The 22,782-nt window shown below is 41.3% G+C and overlaps 1 protein-coding gene across 1 annotated transcript in view; it reads left to right on the top strand.

Annotated features, from left to right (window-relative positions):
* Positions 1 to 22,782, top strand: part of NRXN1 (neurexin 1) — a 933,637-nt gene that overhangs the window by 459,434 nt on the left and 451,421 nt on the right. Inside the window, 3 exon segments of the mRNA XM_033145071.1 lie at positions 17,707 to 17,829; positions 19,052 to 19,433; positions 21,640 to 21,830. Coding sequence (XP_033000962.1) covers positions 17,707 to 17,829; positions 19,052 to 19,433; positions 21,640 to 21,830 — 696 coding nt within the window.

Raw genomic sequence — 22,782 nt, 5'->3', positions numbered from 1 at the left:
ACTTTGAAACTGCTAACACGAGTCCCCAGACGTAAAACAAGCTAAGGGACGTGGTTGGTTTTCATGTAGTGGTCTCTCTTTTGCCACACCTCCATTTCAGACCCCTTTGCAGTTTCTTCTTTCCATGTTTCCATGTTTTGAAATCATCATAAACTGGAACTGGAATAAAATTTTAAAAATCCTTCCAGTAGCACCTTAGAGACCAGCTAAGTTTGTTATTGGTATGAGCTTTCGTGTGCATGCACACTTCTTCAGATACTGCACACGAAAGCTCATACCAAGAACAAACTTAGTTGGTCTCTAAGGTACTACTGGAAGGAATTTTTTATTTTATTTTGTTTTGACTATGACAGACCAATACAGCTACCTACCTGTAACTGGAACTGAAACAATCGTTTGCAAATATTCGAAACCCACCCCGAATTTGAAATGTTTTGAATTCGAAATTAAAATCATTTTACCTCAGAACTTTCCGACGTCTCTTAAATGTTTTCATTTTAGCAGGCATCAAAAACTGTCAGCTGTCAAATAATTTAAAATACCAAATACCATTGCATTTTATCTTCAGTATGCTGTCACATGCTAAATATCATTTTGTTTGTACTGTCAGGCATCAAATACTGTTATCAGATGTACTAGTATGACAAGTGTTGATAGCAAATCTCCAGTGAATATTTAGGGAAATATTGTAAGAATATCTACAGACTGTTTGAGATCAGTCAATATACATATCGAATTCTGGTGAATACATTTATTTCAGCTCCACCATAAATTTCCTCTTATGATAAAACCATGCTGACTGTCTGCTTCAGTTAAGTATGCTGAATTTTAGGTAAGCAATGCATACTTAGGAATCTACAATTTCATTGACCAGTTATCACTCAAGCGTCATTAAAGATAGGAAACAAATCTCCTGTAAATGACTATTACTATGAGTTGCTCTGGTCATGTAAACACTGCCACCAATTGTCAAGAAGGCATCAATAATTATGGCCACTTCCAGCACCAAATGTTGGAGTTTATTGTGAATACACCGAAGTCATTCATAGCATTCCCAACATTGGTCCTTCCAGTAAACTCCAGTTTCCTGTAGCTTAGGGACACCTGGATAGAACTGCAGGTACCAAGATGGAAGTAGCTACATGGGAGCCCCTGGAACATGGCTGAGCAGTGGAACTGCCATTGAAAGAGAATTAACAGAAGGAACAGCAAGACTGGAGCAGAGTATGTCATGGAGATTCAAGCGGGTAATGTATCAGCCAGTGGAATAAAATACAATGCAAACATTTGCTCCTACACTGTGGCTGTTAGGTTGGTTTTCCTTTTCTATATCCATGCTTATCACATTGTATGCAATATTTCAGTGGAAATGCTTATCAGCTGTAAAGGGAACATCACTATTGTGGGGAAAATAGAGCCCCAAAATCATTTAGACTTGGAGGATGCAGCTGAATGTCTTTACCGTTGCCAATTTATTTACATACCATATTTTCCCACAAGTAAATCTGTGCTCAATGTTGTTGTTCAGTCGTTCAGTCGTGTCCGACTCTTCGTGACCCCATGGACCAGAGCACGCCAGGCACGCCTATCCTTCACTGTCTCCCACAGTTAGGCCAAACTCATGTTAGTAGCTTCAAAGCAGTTCACAAATAATAATATCAAAGTCTAAATACTGTAATTCAATGACAATGCATAATCAAACACACAGTATCAGTGCAGTGGGAAAAGACAATGACTCAACCATTTACAGTTCATTCAACATATATAAACATTTAAGTAAGTACACAACCTATAAACAGATCAAGACAAAGTATCCATTAAGCAACTCCCGTATGAAGGCTCCTAGGATGACCCAGGGCTATGCAGGTGACACCAAACATCTCCTGATGGCAACCACAGAATCTCTCCCACTTCTCTTCTGGAAACAGCCCCCTTATCATAAGATGATGGGAGAACAGATATGGCAAAGGAAGAAATTTAAGAAAGGAATACATTATTTTGTTGCTGTTGTTATGCAAGGCCAATTTGTACTACAGCCCTTAAAACACATACACTGCCGTGTTCTCCTCCCTTTTAATGGTCTACCTTAGAACTGAGGCATGACTCAGTGTCAGACATTGTTCCCTTGACTGGCCTTCTGCACGTGTGGCCAAGGTGGCTCACGACATCCGCCCACCTCTTCCTCTGTGCAACAAACCTCTTTGTTTCCTTTCCGTTCTCCCATCACTTCCTTCCCTGCGGACAGCAGTACTCAAGCGACCCATGTGTTCGTTACTCTCCTTTACAGCTACCTTTCTTTAATGGGACTTGAAATGGAGCAATACTTAATGGGTTGTACTTGAAGATTGCACTTTCAATTAAAAAGCACACACAGGCAGATATTTTGCCTATTATCCCACTTCCTCTGGCTCTCACTGACTGAAAAGCTCTCTTCCATAATTGTCAGGTCTCAGTAGGCCTTAGCTGATACTCAGAGATATTTTTTGTATCCACTTTGCTTCTTTCCCCCCTTCATTACCAGATCTGTTTTTGTTTTTTAGTAGGCACTTTTGGGTGATGGAAGGAAGCATTGCATGTTTTCTTTTTTCCTCCGTTTTGCTTCCGTTCATATGTGCTCGATGTGTATGTCAGCACTGTGTCGCTTCTAAAGGTGGTCATTCACTTTAGGCCACTAATTTGAGTGCTTCCTGCAGCATTGCATGAGTTTCTGCAGTGCCTCTGCTTCTTGCACCACTGGAATAATACTATATGTTTCTTTCATGTGGCTCAAAGCTTCTGCGGCTGGCTTGTTAGAACTTGAAGGGGCCACTCGTATGGAGCGATGCCCATTCTTAGTTGTGAGAGATTAATGGTGCGCAGCAAGGCATTTTGATATATATCACTGTCATGAAACTGAGAGTCTATTTTCTATGCGGCAGTCAAGCTTTTCAACTTTTGTGCTACTTTTAAAGTGACAAATGGCCAGCAATAAATGTCAAACTCTGATCTTTCACTTTTTGCTTTGTTTGGAATGTGATCTTATCTACATGTAAGCACAGCCGTGTCAGTCTGAAAAGGCCACTGCTAAAATGTCATCATGAGAAACCCTAAATCAGTCTCCCAGGTGGCTTAATTTAGAGATTGGTTATAATGACGTGTTCTGTCCCTTTCTGAACACAGTGGTTGATTTCAGCTGAGGTTTCGGAGAAGATAGAAAAGAAGGTCTTTCAGGTTTCAGCCAGGAGATTCTCTCCATAACTTTATGCCATTGCTCTTATCTTTCTATCATGCCTTTCCTTCAGGGAGACCATGCTATCATCACCCAGTGAGTGTGATGGTTGAGCAGGGAGTCGAAACTAGGTCTTCCTAAACCCAAACTAGCACTCCCTCCATCAAATCACCCTAGCTCTTAGGTTGGCTACTGAAGTAGAAGACAAGGCAGCTTCTTCTTCTGTTGCCCTTCCTTTCATGCCTCCTCCATGCTGCATGGCACACCTGAAGTTCTGCTCTCTACAAAAGGAAGCAAGCAAGGGAAGGCCCAAAACCAGGTACAGGAACTTTACTTGGGTGAGTAGGGGATTATCCAGAGCCTAACCAATGGAGGGAGCCACATCAACGTTGATAAACAGTACCAGATATCAGTGTTTGAAATTACTGTTTCCTCACTTTCAAGACAGTAGCAGTGATCAATGAAAGTGTTCCCCCAAGAGTGATTTCAGTGCTTTGAGTCTGGTCCATGCTCCATTTCCTAGACTGCTGAGAGGGCCTGCATGCTTAATCAACTGTTATTGACTCACTAACAGAAGATACCCAGCTCAGGAATTCTAAGTATTGTTTTAACACTCAATTGGGAGCCACCCAGAGTGGCTGGGGAAACTCAGCCAGATGGGCGGGGTACAAATAATAAATTATTATTATTAAGTAACCAAAACTTGCTGAGATTTATAAATGGATAATGCTATTTGTTTGTTCCTTACCAAATCGGTGCAGTTTGGAATGGCTCAGCCCGCCATTTTGATTCAAAATGGCACCCAAAGGGATAAAAGCCTCAATCTCAGTAATGATAATGCAGAATTTGGTTGCTGTCGTGGTCCCCAGTCGCCGCCCGGTTGCAGCTGGTTGTATGGTCTAGGGCTAGGCAGTGGCCATGGCCATCAGGGCGTTGGGAAGGCATTGTGAGGAGGCCTGCTTCGCTCATGTGGCATGCCCCTTTGCAAGTGCCTTGCAATTTTCACTTGCAAGTATTTCTGCAATCCTCAGGACACCCAAGCAGTTTCCACCTCTGTTATCTTATTGCCAAATGCTAGGCAAAGATAAGTGGATGGAAGATCAAACACGCAGTTCAGACACAAAACATTTCTCAGCTTGCATCTCTGAGAGAGGCAGAAACTTAATAAGGACCATTCATCTCCCTGGTATCTCAGGCTTTCGGTAATGCACTGGGCACATAAGAGACTGCCATCCATTCTCCTGCGGAAACTGCAAAATCTCATTTGATGATCAAATTGACTAATACATTATCCATGTGTTATCCTTATAGGATTTACTGCATGGATTGGGCAAAATAAAATTATCTGTCCCCACCCGTCCCCACCCCTAGTAAATAAAAAGCCTCAGAATGCAGCAAATTTGGTTACATGCTTGGTTGGTAGATATGGGCACCTTACAGGCCTTTACTATATTCAAAAGCTGCAGTCTTGATTTTCCTGTTGAGTCTGATAAAGGCGTAAAAGATCATATCATTAAAACCAGCTCAGGATGATGCAAGCTACAAGTTCAGATCTTGCTACCACCGTTCAGATATTGGTATCAAAGTAAGAGAACAGAAGGAAGGGGACACCAACCACATTCAAAGATCAGTAGATTTCTTTCTTTTTTGCCATAAACCTGGTCATAAAATCTCTACTCGGGTATAAAAAACCTACCCCCCCCCCCCCGCCAGGGAGTGATAGGCTAGACTCACAATTCCCAGACAGGAAATATGACATTGGTTAGGTGGCCCAGTGAGATCTTCGGACCTGTGTTGGAACTGCCCCAAGGTGATGTGGCTTTGTTTGTTTAGTCTGGGGGAGGCAGGCAGGTATAAGCTGGAGTACAGCTTGCATTTGTGCTCTTTGAGCATTAAGTTGAACATTCAAAGAGCTTTCTCAGGTCTGTTGGCACTCTTTTTCAAAGAAACAAAACCCCATCAGGTGCAGTGAAGGTTCCTGTACCTTCGTTGGTGTAGATGAGCACATGCAGCTTTCCTCCAAGGGTGAGAAAAGATGCCAGTTGTCTTCTACACAATTACAAAAAGTTTCAGAATGCATTTTCCGTGGGCCCTTGTTTACAATAACAGGGAGATGTCCAATAATAGAATGAACAGGGTTCCTCTTCCTTAGAGAATACAACAGGGGACATGTGGAACGATGGGTCAGAGAATTATTGGATTAATTCTCTTTTTTAAAGGCCATTAATTCCATGAGACGCTTCAACAGAAAATATGACTGCATAATGAGCATTTATGGGACCTGAAACCTAAGCAGATGCTAACTGGAAGAAAAAAGAAAGATTGTATTATTAAGAACAAGGATACATTAGGGCAAAGGTGAAATGACAAAGGACAAGATGGGTATTTTTTTAACGCCTCGTGCATCAGGAAGTGACCTTACTGCAGGTTTCTGCTACAGACCTCCAAGCCTGACCAAAGACTTGTGCGATGCCTTCCTAGAGCTGATTACCAAACATTTAAAAAGGAGAGATATTGTAGTCATGGGAGACTTCAGTTACTCTGATATCTGCTGCAACTGAAACTCTGCCAAGAATGTAAGGTCCAACAAATTCTTCAATAGCCTCATTGACAGTTTCATTTCGCAGAAGCTGGCAGAAGCAACAAGGGGATAATCTATCTTGGGCTTGGGCCTCACTAACAGGGGAGTACTGATAAATGAGGTGGAAGTACTGCAAAACTTGGAGGATGTGATCTTGCCCTCTTTGGTTTCGTGATACAGAGGCAAGGGAAAGTGTCGCGGATTGCTCCACGGCGTTGTAGCAGAGAAGTGCAAAAGCCACAGGTTCTTTAGTGCAGTATTATTTTAATGTGAGCTATATACATACAGACAGTTCATACAAAGACAAGTAGGACTCACTCTCACTCTCTCTGACTCCACTCTACACCACCACACCCTGCTTAACAGGTTCCCCTTTAATACAAGACAACAGCCAATCATCTGTCGGCCCACTCTTGCTGAGTCACTCTGACACATTAAGGTTTGCAGGTCTATTGCATCAGCTTCTTTTACTTTTCATGCAAGCTCAAGCCTGCAGAATTACTAGGCTACACAACATGTACTTTGGACTTTAAAAATGCTGGTGTCAAAAAGCTTAAGGAACTGGTGGATGAGATCCCATGGTCAGAAATACACAAAGAGGAGTTCAAGATGAATGAGAGTTTCCTAGAGATGAAATACTGCAGGCACAAATGCAAACAATTACAGCGAGAAAGAAAAGTGGGAGGCATCTAGATAAACCACCGTGGTTTACAGATGAGCTGGGAGCCATGAAGGGCATGTATAAGAAATGGAATAAAAGGCAAAGTATGAAGGAATAGGATACATAAATTGCCAACAGTTTCGGGGAGAATGCCAGGAAGGCTAAAGTTCAGATTGAGCTCTGGCTTGCAAAACAGATTAAAGATAATAATGATTGTTATTTCTTCTATGTTTGAAGCAAGAGGAAGAACAAGCAAGCAATGGGTCCTCTGTGTGGAGAAGAAATGCTGATGGAGGAACAGAGAGAAAGCAGAAATGCTCAGCACCTACTTCTCCCAAAAGGAAAGCATTGCCCAAACTAGTAATAACAGGTTAAATGATGCAGGGCCAAAGACAGGAAAAGTGGTGGAAAGGGAACACCTAGCTACTTTAAATGAATTCAAATCTCCAGGGCCTGATGAGCTGCACCCAGTGGTACTAAAGGGTGTAATTTTCAGAGTCTGTAATCACTGAGAATTCTTGGCTGATAGCTCACTGCCTACTTTCCTCGCTCCCTTCCTTCTCTATTGTTTGCTTTTAATGCCTCTGTTTATCAGTCCCACCCTTCCTGGCATCCGTTCCCTTCCATTTTCTCTTCCATTTTCTCAAGCTTCTTTTTCTACCAGCTGTTACAAATTAACAAATGTTCCCTGGGAGGAACTGTAAGTAAGTCCAAAACTGCCATGCTTCTGTCACTGCCGATGGACTTGACTGACATCGTATGCCTTCAAGGCTGCTTTCTGCAGGGAATGGCTGTGCAACCTACTTTCCCATGGGGAACTCAGGCCCAAAGCTAACCCAGCCACATCAGACATGGTTTGGAGGGGGGAGGAGCCTTGTGGGCCAAATTGGGAGTCTTGCTGGTTTCGCGATGGTACCATCCATAGTAGTTTGTCAGGTCATCATTTCAATTGCAGAGTTTGGGTGTCCCTTGTGTGTTTGTGCTGACCTTTAAAGCCCTAAACGGCCTCGGTCCTGTATACCTGAAGGAGCGTCTCCACCCCCACCATTCAGCCCGGAAACTGAGATCTAGCACCGAGGGCCTTCTGGCGGTTCCCTCGCTGTGAGAAGCAAAGCTACAGGGCACCAGGCAGAGGGCCTTCTCGGTAGTGGCGCCCGCCCTGTGGAACGCCTTCCTATCAGAGGTCAAGGAGATAAACAACTACCTGACATTCAGAAAATACCTGAAGGCAGCCCTGTTTAGAGAAGTTTTTAATCTGTGATATTTTAATATATTTTAATATTTGTTGGAAGCCGCCCAGAGTGGCTGGGGAGACCCATCCAGATGGGCAGGGTACAAATAAATTATTATTATTATTATTATTATTATTATTATTATTATTATTATTATTATTATTAGTTTACCGAATCAGAAACACTGTGTTCTGGAGAATCCACATGCTTTCTTGGGAGAAAGTGAGAGTCATGGCTTGCCACAGACATGAGGTGTCTTGTATTCTGTATACCGGTTAAACTTTGCAAACAAGGTTTAAACCAAGTAGATTCCCCGAATAAGCAGTTAATATCTCTTTTGGAACTTCTATGCATGATTGTGCCTACTATTCCACCCATTTAAACTGTGGCAGTTAGCATGAATGCAATAAGACATTCTCTTTCCTAGCTGCTACTTTGCTCTCAGAGTATAGGCTTTTTAGGGGTTTACTTTAATTAGTTCTTTTGTTGTTGTTTTTTTTTGCGTGGAATATATTTCCATATAGAAATAAATATGCATTAGTCATGCACAGCCGAAAAAAAGTTCAGTATTGCCATCAGCAGTTTGTTATACGTGAATCCATTCCCCACTTCATGAATTTTTCCTAGATAAAAAGATCCCAGCAGGCACTTAGTTCTTGTGCTCTTTAAGCTGTTACTCTCCATTATCATTATGAAAATAAGATCAGTAGCTCAATTCGAAATATGTTTGCTGAAGAGGTAATGGCATTAAAAAGCTTGTTGGAACTGTGTGTCACCACCACCAACAAAAAAATTCTATTAAAATGACTTTTCGGTGTCTAGTATGTTTTACATTTGTGCCTATTAAAATGCATGAAATATCTCTTCTTATCTCCATTAGGCATTCAGCAGCTTATTACTGAGACCTTGTAAACTGTTTCCTTAATATCTGGTACTTCACAATGAGTGTAACAAATCATGCTTGACAAGATACTTAGAATTGCCATCCAGGCACGGCTCCCATTGCTAGCTGGGCATAGGATGCTGTCCGTTTAATTTTTTCAGTATTTTTCAAGGCCTTAATGAAAGTCTTCAGGAGACTATTTCCTGCTTAATGTACTGATTTAGATGCACCTAGGAATGGTGGTTCTTTTAATTTTGCTGTCTCTCGGCTTCTCACTTTTCCAATATTAAATTCAGCTTGTCACAAAATTCCGAAGCAGCCGAGGAAGGGGGAAATTCTCATAAAAAAATGTTCTTAGCATTTTACTTCACATTTATTCTAATGCAAACATTTTTAAAAGCAATTTCCCCGTAATACAATGCATTTTATATTTATAAAACAAAACATGTTCCTTTAGGAGAAAGGGTTGGATAAAAGTGCAACAGCAATAATTGAACAATAATTTATTGAAGCAGTTTTCACCAATCTTATTCACCCTTTCCACTAATACGTGAATTTTGAAGGCTTGCTGCATTTTGATTTGGTAAAAAAATATGCTTGAACCCCAGTACTTACCTGACTACCTTCATAACTTTACTACTAAGTAAGAGTAATTCCTGTTTTAAAATGTATTAATCTTCCTGTCAGCAGTATTTCAAGTGAGAAAGGCATGATACAAATGTAAGAAATTTGAAGCCATTTCTGTCTAAAACGTGAGCAATAACATTATTTCAATTTCTACATTCATTTCAAAACTGTTTGAGAGCACAAATCAGGTAAGTTTTTATAACTTGCCTTCTACATATATTTGCTGGTATTTGGGGATCACAAAAAATAGAGAAGAGGAAGATTATGTCTGAGCAATAACTTAAAAGAAAAACATGGAAAATAATGTAGAAATATTATTCACTTAGTGTCTCCTTACCTTATAGCAGGGGTAGCAAATATAGCAACTACAACTCCTATCAGCCCCAAGCACTTTGACCAGTGGTCAAGGGTGATGGGTGTTGGAGTCCAACAATATCTGGCAAACACCTTGTTCACAATGCTGTTACTAAAAACAAGGCAGGGAAGTCGTGACCAGTGATCCAAAAACATCAATCCTGGCATCAGATTTCACTCAAATAACTAAGGGTGCTTCTAGACTGTCACTGTTTTGTGAGGATGATGAAATTAATTTATGAAATAAATAAAACAAATTCACATGCTAGAAAATTCAGGTTGCCCAATTAAAGTCGCTTTGGTGCTCTTGCGCAACAAATGTGTTTCCCTTCCATTTCTATTTATTTTTCAATCCTCAAGCTTTTTGCAGGAAGGGAAGTGATTGGAGACTGCAGTGGAAAAGGTGGGATGGCAATTGTTTCATGCAATGTCATATATGCCCACCCCAACCAAATTAGAATGAATGCTCAGCAAACAGCTGTTGTTGTGTAATTTCCCCACAAATCCTGGTGATGGGGTGCCATCACCAAGAAGGCTCTCCCCTACGTTTTAGCTGGTGGGCCCCTGCTAAAAATGATATAATCAAAAGAACCTACCTGGTGCATCCTAAAAAAAAATGGGCAGGTCTGTAAAGCAAAAGTTGTACCATGGCTCCAAGTTCGATTGGACATAAATACAAGGACCTTGAAGCAGACTTGGTAGCATATAGGCAGCCAGGGCTTGCCCCCTGCCCCCTCCGAATTGCTGTTACAACTGGATAATCCATATGAAGCTCTTGGAAAACTTAGAGTGCTATACAAACATTAAGTATTAAGTATCTCTCAGCAATTTCCAAGTGGTCATTGATTATGATTTAAAAAAACACACACCTTCTGATCAGGCTTTAGAATGAAACTGCTAATGCGAGATAGTTCTGAGTTCAAAGTGTGGAACCGATAGATAAAACTGATTAAATAGCAACAACAACAACAATATTGTTATTGCAAATATTGCAAAGCCATTACGTAACCAGGCGCGGCAGCCCCGGCCCCCAGGGATCATAAGAAATGAATAAAAGACTCTGATAACGTTATGGAATTAAAATTAGGCCACAACTTTATTAAACATCCGAATGTAGAAAGACCTTGGCTTAGGCCTTGGGCGTGTATCCCTCCCAACCCCCCCCCCAAGCTGGGGGACCTGGGGCTCATCAGGGTAAATGGGATATTGGGGTGATCTGCAAGACGTAAGTGCAGCAGGCACCCAGCCCATATCCCTGCACACAGGGTAGTTCACTGACGACCTTTCAGTGCATGGCCAGTGACACCCATAGATATAACCCCTGCAGCAAGCACATCACTTCACTCCCCCTCTATTGCACTGCCCTTGAATTTGGGACTTGATACAGCATTGTCTCTAGGGACAGATGGATCTTCCATAGAATAGAATAGAATCATAGAGTTGGAAGAGACCACAAGGGCCATCCAGTCCAACCCCCTGCCAAGCAGGAAACACCATCAAAGCATTCCTGACAGATGGCTGTCAAGCCTCCGCTTAAAGACATCCAAAGAAGGAGACTCCACCACACTCCTTGGCAGCAAATTCCACTGTCGGACAGCTCTTACTGTCAGGAAGTTCTTCCTAGTGTTTAGGTGGAATCTTCTTTCTTGTAGTTTGAATCCATTGCCCCGTGTTCCCTTCTCTGGAGCAGCAAAAAACAACCTTTCTCCCTCCTCTATATGACATCCTTTGATATATTTGAACATGACTATCATGTCACCCCTTAACCTTCTCTTCTCCAGGCTAAACATACCCAGCTCCCTAAGCCGTTCCTCATAAGGCATCATTTCCAGGCCTTTGACCATTTTGGTTGCCCTCCTCTGGACACGTTCCAGCTTGTCAGTATCCTTCTGGAACTGCGGTGCCCAGAACTGGACACAGTATTCCAGGTGAGGTCTGACCAGAGCGGGTGACCATTCCAGGTGAGGTCTGACCAGATGTAGATCTTCACTCACCCTTTCTTCTCCCCTGGTGGGGATGGGAGGCACCATTGTGTGGTTCATCTCAGGTGCCAAAATGTATTTGACTCACCCTGATGGCACTAAACAAATTTGCTTGAAAATAAGCACTGTTTTGTTGTAGGGAATGGTACATATCCAGTTGGACACATTGGACTATGACATGTTTAAGAAGAAGAAAGAACGAGAGGGTGCTGTGGTGGCTGGCATCAGGCTGTATAGGCCACATGGCATGCCCAGGCAGACCTACTTGCCACCAACACATCCTCTGCCAGCTGTCTAGATGGGCATCTGGTGTGGGTGCCAGGGCTTCAGGGCCCTCTCCTCTTTCTTTGATGCCCAGCCCTAGCTGCCATTAGCTCCACAGGTTGATGGTGAGAACAGGATGTGTCACTTCTCTTTCAGTCCCAATGGGTTCAGACACGAAAGTTTATGTGTTGACCACCCCAAACCTACTCCCACTGAACTCAGCGGAACAATTGCATTTCTCAGCAAAAGGTCAGAGGTGTAAAAGATTGTTTTAAACCGTAAAGAGTTAAAAACACACAAAACATCTCAGGCTAGGAATATAGCTGTTGCAGATTCAGACTCCTAGGAAAATCAGCATCCTTTTTCCTAAATTCTGTGTGCCTCTGCAAGAAGCTGCATTAAGAATGAAATGAGAGTTTGTTTTTGTTTGTTAGCTTTTAATTATGGGCAGTAACGAGTGATTGCAAAGCTCTAAATGTCTTCTCTTGATAACTCTGGATAGGCAAATTGCTGTAATCCTATCTTTGTTTTTTGATTTGCAAAAACGAAAATGAAACCCACTCTCTCACAAAACAAAGGTTTCAAAATCATTCCAAATCAGAAGCTGAAAAAGACCAGTTGCTTATTTTCTATGCTATTAGCTGCCGCTTGGAATGAAGGCACCTGCAAATTAAAGGGAGTTTATTTACCTCATCATAAACTCACAGTCCAAATTTCTTCTTTTTTGAATTTACATAATTTTTCCCAATCTGCTTGTTCTTAATATACAGTGATGAAATGTTACTAAAAGGAAATCTTTAGAATGCTTTGCTAGTCCCCTCCACCCCTCCGTGTTCCTATCTTCTTAACTTTTAAGTGTGTTGATCAATCTGGATGAACAGTGTTAATAATATCCATATGCTTTTTTCAGCCCAAGTTGGAATGATGGTGGTATGACATAAATTGACACAGTCAAAACATTATGGTTGGTAACCATGATTCTGAGCTTATATATGCAGAGCCAGCTTGTGCATAAATATTTTGCGGTGCATATTTTGCAGTGTGAGGATGGCCAAATGTATTATTTTGTAAACATGTCTGAAGCCAGATTTTTTAAATGAGATATGCTCCCCCCAAAAAAATGCAGATTGGAAAGGGACATTCTCACATATTTTTTTTTTTTTAAAAAAATGTATTCAAGTCTTTGCATCCACATGTGGGTTTGTTTGTATAGATTTGTAATGTGGGAAGCTACATATAATTCCTTGAAATATATTAGTGATACACTGATACCAGAGACAGTGCATAGGAAATTATCCTGTCTTCTCAGTTTTAGCCATCTTCACCACCTTTTCATCAAGGCTGCTCCAATCTTTCTCTCCTTTCTTCCCCACCTTCTTCATTTTTGAGCTCTTCCAGAATCCCTGACCTATGAATTGACCTTCCCATCCAGAAAATGTGCACAAGAACAGCTCTTCTTCATCCCTTCACAATAAAAAGAAGGGGTTGCTGATGCCTTTCCTCCTGAATCTAGAACATTTGCTTCTATAAAATTAACCGCATTCTAAGTTAGTCAGATGAATGTTTGGTGCATGATTTCTCTGAACATAGAATCGGAGGATTCAAACTCTACACTGTAACTTACAGTAGATGTAGCACATAAGGAAGTGATTTATAAAGAGTTGGTCTAGAGAATATTCTACCTCAGCATTATCAAATCTTCCAGGTGTTTTTCCTGGTCTTGCAACTTAAAAATTATGGTTAGGAGAAGAGCTTGTATCAATCATGCCAGCTTTTGCAACTTCAAATCTCTCTCTCTCTCTCTCTCTCTCTCTCTCTCTCTCTCTCTCTCTCTCTCTCTCTGTGTGTGTGTGTGTGTGATTGTTGAACAAAGACCACATGTGTGTTTTCCCCCTTTTATTAAGAACTTTGGCATTAATACAGCAAAATAATGAATATGATTCAACATCGTTTTGTTTTCCATCATTCCAGTATATGACAAAAATTATCCAAATGCCAACCCCCTCATTTCCTAATTGTCTACTTTCCCCATCTCATACAAAAATATGCCAGTTTTGTCACTAGTACTTCATACACACAAGTACTTCATACACACACACACACACACAGAGAGAGAGAGAGAGAGAGAGAGAGAGAGAGAGAAATTAAAACTAGGAGAGCTCAAAGTGACATTTTGGAATATATTTGAATGTGAAAAACAACCTGGAAGTGGCCCACATCAAGTTGTCAATGGCATAGTTAAGGTTTGGATGAAGTCAAGAAGATGTGACCCAGGAAATCACTGTGACTTAGACCTTTAAAGCACATTGGAACACATTCTTTCCCACAAAGAATTCTGGGCACTGTAGTTTGCCCATCACCGAGTTACCATTCCCAGCAACCCTTATCAAACTACAATGCCCAGAATTCTTAAGGGGAAGATGAAAGGTATAGTGTAGGGGTAACCAATGTGTTGACACTGCTGGATTATGACTCCCATGAGCCCCTGCTGTCATGGCTAGTGGTCAGGGATGGTGGGAGATGTAGTCCATCAACATTTGGATTGCATCACATTGGCTACCTTAGTGTGTACAGAGCTTTACTGAATGGGAATAACTGCGCTATGATGCTTAAGTTAACCAGTTATCCTCAGGAGCAGCAGGGAGAATCCTGTCTCGTTGCCAGTCTTGTACAACTGATATTCTGATCAGGCTCCATCTTGACCTTTTCCTCGGGCAGCAAAACATCTTGGGCTAGTTCTGGAATTAATGTTTGCAACACAGTGCTTCAGAACACTGCAGTATATAGTTGTTGTTGTTTTTGGTGCAATACGTCCTTATGTGCCAAATATTCATTCTTTTATAATATCAGAAGTTTCTAGTGGTGCTCAGAAGGAGCTGTCACACTGCTGGATCTGTGTTCTTAACACCCAATTTATTGTATTCTTAATGGAAAAGGTTTCATTAAGTTTTAAAACCAGCTTTAAAAACAGGGCCCTAATGGAGAAACAGGTCGGGGGGGGGGCAAAGTCATTTGAAAGGAGTTCCATTTGTTAAAGAAAAAAAATCAGAAAGATAAACACAGATGACATTTAGAAATTATACAATATTCCTACAAGGCCTGGCAATTCTGTGCCAATGAATACATCAGAAATCCAAATAAATGAAAATGAACAGGTGCGAAATTCCCTGTTTGTCAGGGCGAGCATAGGTTCCCCCCCCCTCCTTGTATACTCATTTTATCTTGCTCATTAGTCACAAAAGTGTACATTACCAGACAACTACTGTTAAATTAAATGAGCAAATCATTACCGCAGAGGCATCCTTTTAAGGAATCCAAGAAGGTTAAGTCCACAATTTTGACAGGTTTCAATGCTTGATGCTTTTATTTTGCAGTGGCTAAAGAGTGTGTGTCACTGGACAATTTTTCACTAAGGTTAAAAAAAAAAAGTTGCAGTTAACATATGCAAGAGCCAGCTCTACCATTGGGCAGATTGAAGAGCATTTGAGTGTTGTGAAAGGGCAGTGAAGTGTTAGTTATGTGAATTTCTGTCTCAGTACATTCTGCTTCCTGAGATGGTACCAAGATACCTTGGGTACTATGCACCTTGACTTGGGAGAGCAGAGGCAATTTTTCTGCTACATCGCAGGAAGCAAAACGTCTTGGGCCAGCCCTGATGTAGGATGAATGTGCACAAACACTTGTGAGCATGCACATTCACATACATAACACATGCAAATAGTGTGAAAAGGAAATTCCATACATCTTGGAGAAGGCATCCATGTTGACATAAAGGGTTTTTTTTTAATAAAAAAAATGCATTGCATGGTCAATATACATAATCTCTGTGTTCATGTCCCGTCCCCCCCTTAAAAAAGATGATTGATTCATTAAAGGTCAGAATATATGAAAAAAGGTAAAGTTGAAAGTTGAGTCTTAAGTCAGCTCCTATTTATCCTCCTGAAGGAGCCTAGGAATTCTTAGTGGTCTCTGGCACACAGCCAATATCTCTCTTTAAGCACAAAGAAAAGGTAAACTGAATTAGAATAAAGAAGCTTATTTCTGAAATATGATAAAACAAAGAGAGTGATAGAAGATTCACATTTTCATGAATTCACCAGCACCCTTATAAATGCAGAGCCAACATAGTTACAGTACTGCAATTCCATTGGGGCACTGAAAGCTAGCAAGCTTCATATTAATTCTCAACTCAATCATTCCTAACATCTTTCAGCATTGTGTCTGTTTAGAAATGATGGGTCAATACAACTGAGGTCACAGGCAACTAAGTGCTTATCTGCATTAACAGAGAGAGAGAGAGAGAGAGAGAGAGAGAGAGAGAGAGAGAGAGAGTCAGTCAGTCCTCTGGGCATTTCAGTGTGTCTGGGATGAGCAGTGCATATGCAGATGTGCCCCTAGATGTGGGGGTTTTTTTTCACCCTCTCCAGCTGTGTGAACAGAAGCCTGCCTTTTTCACATTGTTCTGTCTTGCTGGACAGCAGTTTTGAATGAGAAGGTTCTATGCAACTCGGTCGATGGGTAAGCAGGACGCTGTACTCAACATTTGGGGTTCCCAACAAATTGCACGTACACCAGGATCAATTTTTGAAAGTGTTTATGTAACTCTTGAAGTTGTTCATTGGATTTCTTTCCAAATGCTAGTGAAGTTAAGGGCAGACAGACATGAATTCTCACCAGGGTATGCACTGGAGTCAAATTGTCTCAGCTGTTAAACAGTCAATTGTTCTCTGCAATTATAGTGACTCGGTGTGATTGATTTGCAGATACGGTATGTGGTTTGGATAGCACAGTGTTGTCTGTAGCCAGGTCTTCAGCAAACGTGCCATAAATGCTTCTTCCTGATCTAGGGTATTTGACTTCAGGCCTCTTCTTGCATTGATGAGTGTTAAGAGGCTGGGGAGAAAATAGCAACCCTAGCCCCCTCCATGTCACTTGCCACTCAGTGATAGCAAAGGCCACTCCTTAACGGACACCACTGCTGCTTGATGGTAAGCAAGAAGGAGAGGACAGAGAGGACAGCTTTTCATGTCATCACACTTGCTGTGTCCCTGGCTTCCAGGTGCTGTTCCACATCTCAAGGCAGCAAGGAACTGTTAACTGAGAATAGATTTTTCGTATTGAAGAGTTTTAAATGCTTATAAATATTAATAAAAATATATTCATTCTGATGATGCAAGATTAGACTGTGATGAAGGTGCCCTTTCAGATCAACTGATTGTATAAACACACCACTCACTCTTTATTTTCTTTCTGTGGGTTTTATTATGGCTAGGGGCCTCAAAAACTGGAAGCAGCCTGGACACCTCTAGACTTCTAAGATGTCCTCACTAGCACTTTGACTTATAAAAGAAAGTCCAAGTCATGTTGTTCCAAAGTCTTCCATGATCCTTTCAGTTTAGAGATTCTGACTGCATTATATTGAAACTCCTGCCATATACAGTCGTATTAAGCACATTTATTAACACAACAAAGCATATACAACTTGAGCCAGGAGGCAACTTTCAACACAATGAAATAAGTTATCACACATCTGTACCCTAAGACTAAGGTTATCATTCTTCTAGCACCTTTATTGAAAAGCTGCAACTTACATTAACTTCTGATACTGGTATCCACCATCTCTGCATTGACTGTGCCCATTTATGAAAACCCAGTTGGCCAACTTTGCCATTTTGAAAATATAGCTCACAAGTGTTGCAAGATGACATGTCTGTTGTTTGAAGTCTGCAGAGCCTTTGACACTCTTCCAGCTTGTCTTTGGAATATGTTTTATAAAATGTTTGCTCCAGCCAGATTCTCTCTTTCTCTTCTCTTTCTCTTTGTTTCTCTCTCTCTCTCTCTTTCTTTCTCTCTGTGAGGTTCACATGTTGACTCATTTAAAGATTCCATAATAACTGTTTGGCATACCCTACAGGCAAAGGTCCAGAAACCCTTTTTGCTGGCTATAACCTCAATGACAATGAATGGCACACAGTACGTGTAGTTCGAAGAGGAAAAAGTTTAAAGTTAATGGTGGATGATCAACAAGCCATGACAGGTAATAATGAATAATGGTTGCTTATTTACCAGATATCTCCATTCAGTACAGATTTGGCGATGTTGGCTGTGACCCAGATTGTCTCATTTGCCTACCTGACACAACGATCAGAAGAGTCTTCATCTGCTTCTGTTTGAGCTGCACTGATCCAACAGGCCAGTGGCTTCCATGCCCTCTAATTCTGAGGGATCACTGCTTACTGCTCTGATCCTAAAGAGGGCTATGGTTAAAGGTGAAAGATCTGAGGAAGAGGGGGAGAAACCAGCAAGATGATAGTTAAGTTAGTTAGTTAGTTAGTTAGTTAGATGATAGATAGAAGATAGATTAGATAGATAGATAGATAGATAGATAGATAGATAGATGATAGATAGATAGACAGATAGATAGATGATAGATAGATAGACAGATAGATAGATAGATAGATAGATAGATAGATGATAGATAGATGATAGATAGATAGATAGATAGATAGATAGATAGATAGACAGATAGATAGATGATAGATAGATGATAGATAAATAGATAGACAGATATTGATTAGCAGACAAATAGATGGTGGAGGTGGGAATGTATGCAAGCAAGAATTTTGAGGAGGGGGTTTGCTTTGTAAACATAACATCAACAACTATCAAGCCACTTTCAGAAAGGCCAAAGGTTTGATCCATGGATTCTCATGTATTGAAGGTAGTCTCAGTTACATTGCAGCACAGGTAATGAAGCTACTCCACACAGTGTTGGAGTGACCATGGTAGTCCTCCTGTGCATCAGCTTCTGCACCCACACTTCCTGATACCATATCTCCAACACTGTTCGTCCTGGTGGGTTTTATCCAACAAAGTTGTCCCATTAACACAAGGACTTCTGCCCCAGGAGCACAAATTTGCCTCAGAGCATTGGGGTAACCACCAAAACAGATTGGGGCATGCAGGGAAGGAAGTGAAAAAGGAATCCCCATTGCTTAGGCAGAAGCCTCTGTGATGAAGGAATGATCTCATTGAATACAAACCAATGTCTTGCTTTTGAATGCTCAGGCTGAATGTTCACCAAAGTTCAACCCCTTTCGGCGTGAACCATGGGAACCTATTTTTCTCTCCTGCTGGTATACAGTATATTTTGGTTGGCTCATGGTCATTACCTGAGACCCTGGGAACTGAGCATCGACTCAATACTGACTTTTTTTTGTTTCTGACACTAACTTCTCAAAATTCGTTTTCATTTAAAGGTCAAATGGCTGGCGATCACACAAGACTCGAATTCCATAACATAGAGACGGGGATCATAACAGAGCGCCGCTACTTGTCCTCAGTCCCCTCCAACTTCATTGGCCACCTACAAAGCCTCACCTTTAACGGCATGGCATACATTGACTTGTGTAAAAATGGGGACATTGATTACTGTGAGCTCAATGCCCGCTTTGGCTTCAGGAACATCATCGCAGACCCGGTCACCTTTAAGACAAAAGCCAGCTATGTCGCCCTGGCCACATTGCAAGCTTATACCTCTATGCACCTGTTTTTCCAATTCAAAACAACGTCATTGGATGGGTTAATACTCTACAACAGCGGAGATGGAAATGACTTTATCGTGGTTGAGTTAGTGAAAGGGTGCGTACAAAACTCACAACACAACAATACAGATTATATTAACCATGAAAGCTGAATGGAGTTTCCATATTCAGGGGACAGGGTGTTAGACTAGACTGACCTCTTGGTCTGATCAAGCAAATTGACTGCTCTTATTTCCCTTAAAATCAGACAGTTCTTCTTCTTCTTCTTCTTCTTCTTCTTCTTCTTCTTCTTCTTCTTCTTCTTGATGCACTCTTCACCCTTAGGACGGGGTTACAACAATAAGTAGTAGTAGTAGTAATAATAATAATAATAATAATAATAATAATAATAATAATAATAATAATAAAAATTTATTATTTATACCCTGCCCATCTGGCTGGGTTGTTACAAACAGTTAAAAACAGCTTATAATCACAGAAATAAGATGGTCATGAAAATACACATCTCAAGTGTCAAAAGCTAAGTAAGTTGTCTTTGACACTTGCAAAAACCCACGAAAGATGGGTGTCAGGACCTAACTAATGCCTTGCCTACTTTACAAACTCAGGCTTCTTCATGGCAGATTGTATATATTTTGAAAGAGGTCTATAGTGCTTCTCATACCTCTCTCCCAACATCTCCCCTCTCTCGACATTTAGCTAACACCAGATCCCTTGTATATTCCCCTTTCTCATCTTAATATCTCTTGCTCAAAACAAGTCCCAAGGTTGGTGGGTGGGGACATATTTGTCCCCATGAATGAAACAACATTGCTCAAAAGGTTGTATGTATTCCTTCTGACTTAAAGTCAGCTGCCCAAAGTGCCGTGGCAAATTGGGCCCTTCACATCCTAGAAAAGTTGTGAAGGATATTGTCTCAGAAGAGGTGCAATTTCTGTGCAGTGGGCAGTGAGGAAGAAAACAGCACTTGTTCAATATTGCCATGCATCATCATCCCCATCACAAAATTTATTACCTGCCCTTCAGCAGCAGATCCCAGGGCTTGTTACAATAATTTTAAAATCGGTATTAAAAAAAGTTAAAACAAATCACAACCATAGAAATAGAAAGGGCTGTGCTCCTCAAAAACTCTCAGGGAATCTCTATAGATTTAAGCATTTAGAAGTAATAATAATAATAATAATAATAATAATAATAATAATAATAATAATAATAATAATAATATATTTATACCCCACCCATTATTTTACCACTACTCTCCTTCCCCAAGGAACCCTGAATAAGCTATTTCTTCAAGAGGGCTGGAACTCCAGCAGACAACTCCCTACAATCAGGATGAATCCATGAACTAGTATAAAATGGAGGGGTAGCATCAATATGGTCTCAGAGCATTGGGGGTTGGTCCATTGGGGCAAATGGGGCACTCCATCAACTGCACTTATCTAGGGTTGCGGGTGGCGCTGAGGTCTAAACCACTGAGCCTCTTGGGCTTGCTGATTGGAAGGTCAACGGTTCGAATCCCCGTGACGGGCTGAGCTCCCATTGCTCTGTCCCAGCTCCTGTCAACCTAGCAGTTTGAAAGCACAGTGGTTCGAGTAGATAAATAGGTACCGCTGCAGTGGGAAGGTAAACGGTGTTTCTTTGCGCTCTGGTTTCCGTCACGGTGTCCTGTTGTGCCAGAAGCAGTTTAGTCATGGTGACCACATGACCCAGAAAGTTGTCTGTGGACAAACGCCAGCTCCCTCGGCCTAAAAGCGAGATGAGCGCCGCAACCCCATAGTCACCTTTGACTGGACTTAACCATCCAGGGATCCTTTACAGTTTACCTATCTGCACTCATCCAGCCCTACCTGCCTGTCTTTTTACTTACAACCCATCAAGGGGTGGCTCTGCCTATCATTGGCTCTGATGCAACCTACTGTTGGCCGCTGTTCCTTCTGCCCCATCAGTCCCAATGGGAACCACCCTCCATTGTCTTACGAGATAGACAATCTGTCATTTTTTGGTGTATGATTACTTATAGGGAGTTTTGTTTGGGATGTTATAATAATATAATAATAATTTGTTATTTATACCCCACCCATGTTGTTATACCATTCCCAAAGCAGCCTTTTTAAAATATTCCTGCTGTTGCAAGTTACAACTAGGAAGACATCAGCTGGCTGAAGACCTCTGAATTTGCAAAAAGTTTAAATGAAGCGATGCATGAGAATGAAGAGCTGTCAGTTTCATTCGTTTGCTTCTTCCGGGGGAATGAAATCATTTGGCTATTTATTTATTCATTTTTTGCTCCCTGTTTTCAGGTATTTACATTACGTGTTTGATCTGGGAAATGGTGCAAATCTTATCAAGGGAAGTTCCAATAAACCTCTGAATGACAACCAGTGGCACAATGTGATGATATCGCGGGACACCAATAACCTCCACACAGTGAAGATTGACACAAAAATCACAACACAGAGCACAGCAGGAGCAAGAAATCTGGATCTTAAAAGTAAGTGACATTGCTATTTATAGAAATAATCTGCTAGGAGGACAGGCTACAACATTGCATTTTGATGTGCCTTGCACATTTGTAGGAAACATAGGGAGATATGCTGTATTCATTTACTGGGCCAACTCCAGTGGCAAAACACCTGCAAACCTGTGAGCTGCAGAGCATTATTCCAGAGGCATAAGTGTTCAGAGGAAAATGGATCAGGTGTGGTTATAAATTCTGCTTTGTAGCCAGGCTGTGGGATTGATTTCTGGCAGGGGGGAACAGCTTGATACTATATGGATCCACTCTAGCTGCTGCAGGTAGCACAAACATCACTGTGCCAAACAGCAGCCGGCATTTGTCTCTGTTTTCTCCTCCGTGGAGACCCAAATGTGAAAATGTCACTGAATAACTGTGTCGTATCAGTTTCTCCCAGTGAACATAGCATATTCCTCCTGGCAGAGAGCAGTCCCAAATAGGCTGCAAGTTAGGGGGATATTCTGAATGGTGTGTGTGTGTGTGTGTGTGTGTGTTGCCCATTCATTTGCACAAGGAGCAAATTAGTTGCATCCTAGAAAATCTCTGTTGAGGAGACACCCACACCTCCATGGTTACAGGCCCTGGAGTTAAGAGGGTAGATCCTGCGGGAAGTCTGAGGAGCATATCAGTTTGTATAGGCAAGAAGAAACGGTTTCATCCTCATAAGAAAGGGTGCTCACAAATGTTGGTGCCCCTGTTCAAATGATGATGATGATTTATACATGGTGATGATGATTTTTTTATTATTTATACACTGCCCATCTGGCTGGTTTTTCCCAGCCACTCTGGGTGACGCCCAGAAGAATAGCAAAACACGATAAAACTTCAAACACTAAAAACTTCCCGAAACAGGGTTGTCTTCAAGTGTCTTCTAAAAGTCAGGTAGTTTTTTAATTCCTCGACATCTGAAGGGGGGGGGCATTCCACA

Source organism: Lacerta agilis, chromosome 3 (genome assembly GCF_009819535.1).
Source record: "Lacerta agilis isolate rLacAgi1 chromosome 3, rLacAgi1.pri, whole genome shotgun sequence".
NCBI classification, from domain to species: Eukaryota; Metazoa; Chordata; class Lepidosauria; order Squamata; family Lacertidae; genus Lacerta; species Lacerta agilis.
Note: the sequence above shows the minus strand (reverse complement) of the source record. Positions and strands in the feature narration are given on the sequence as shown.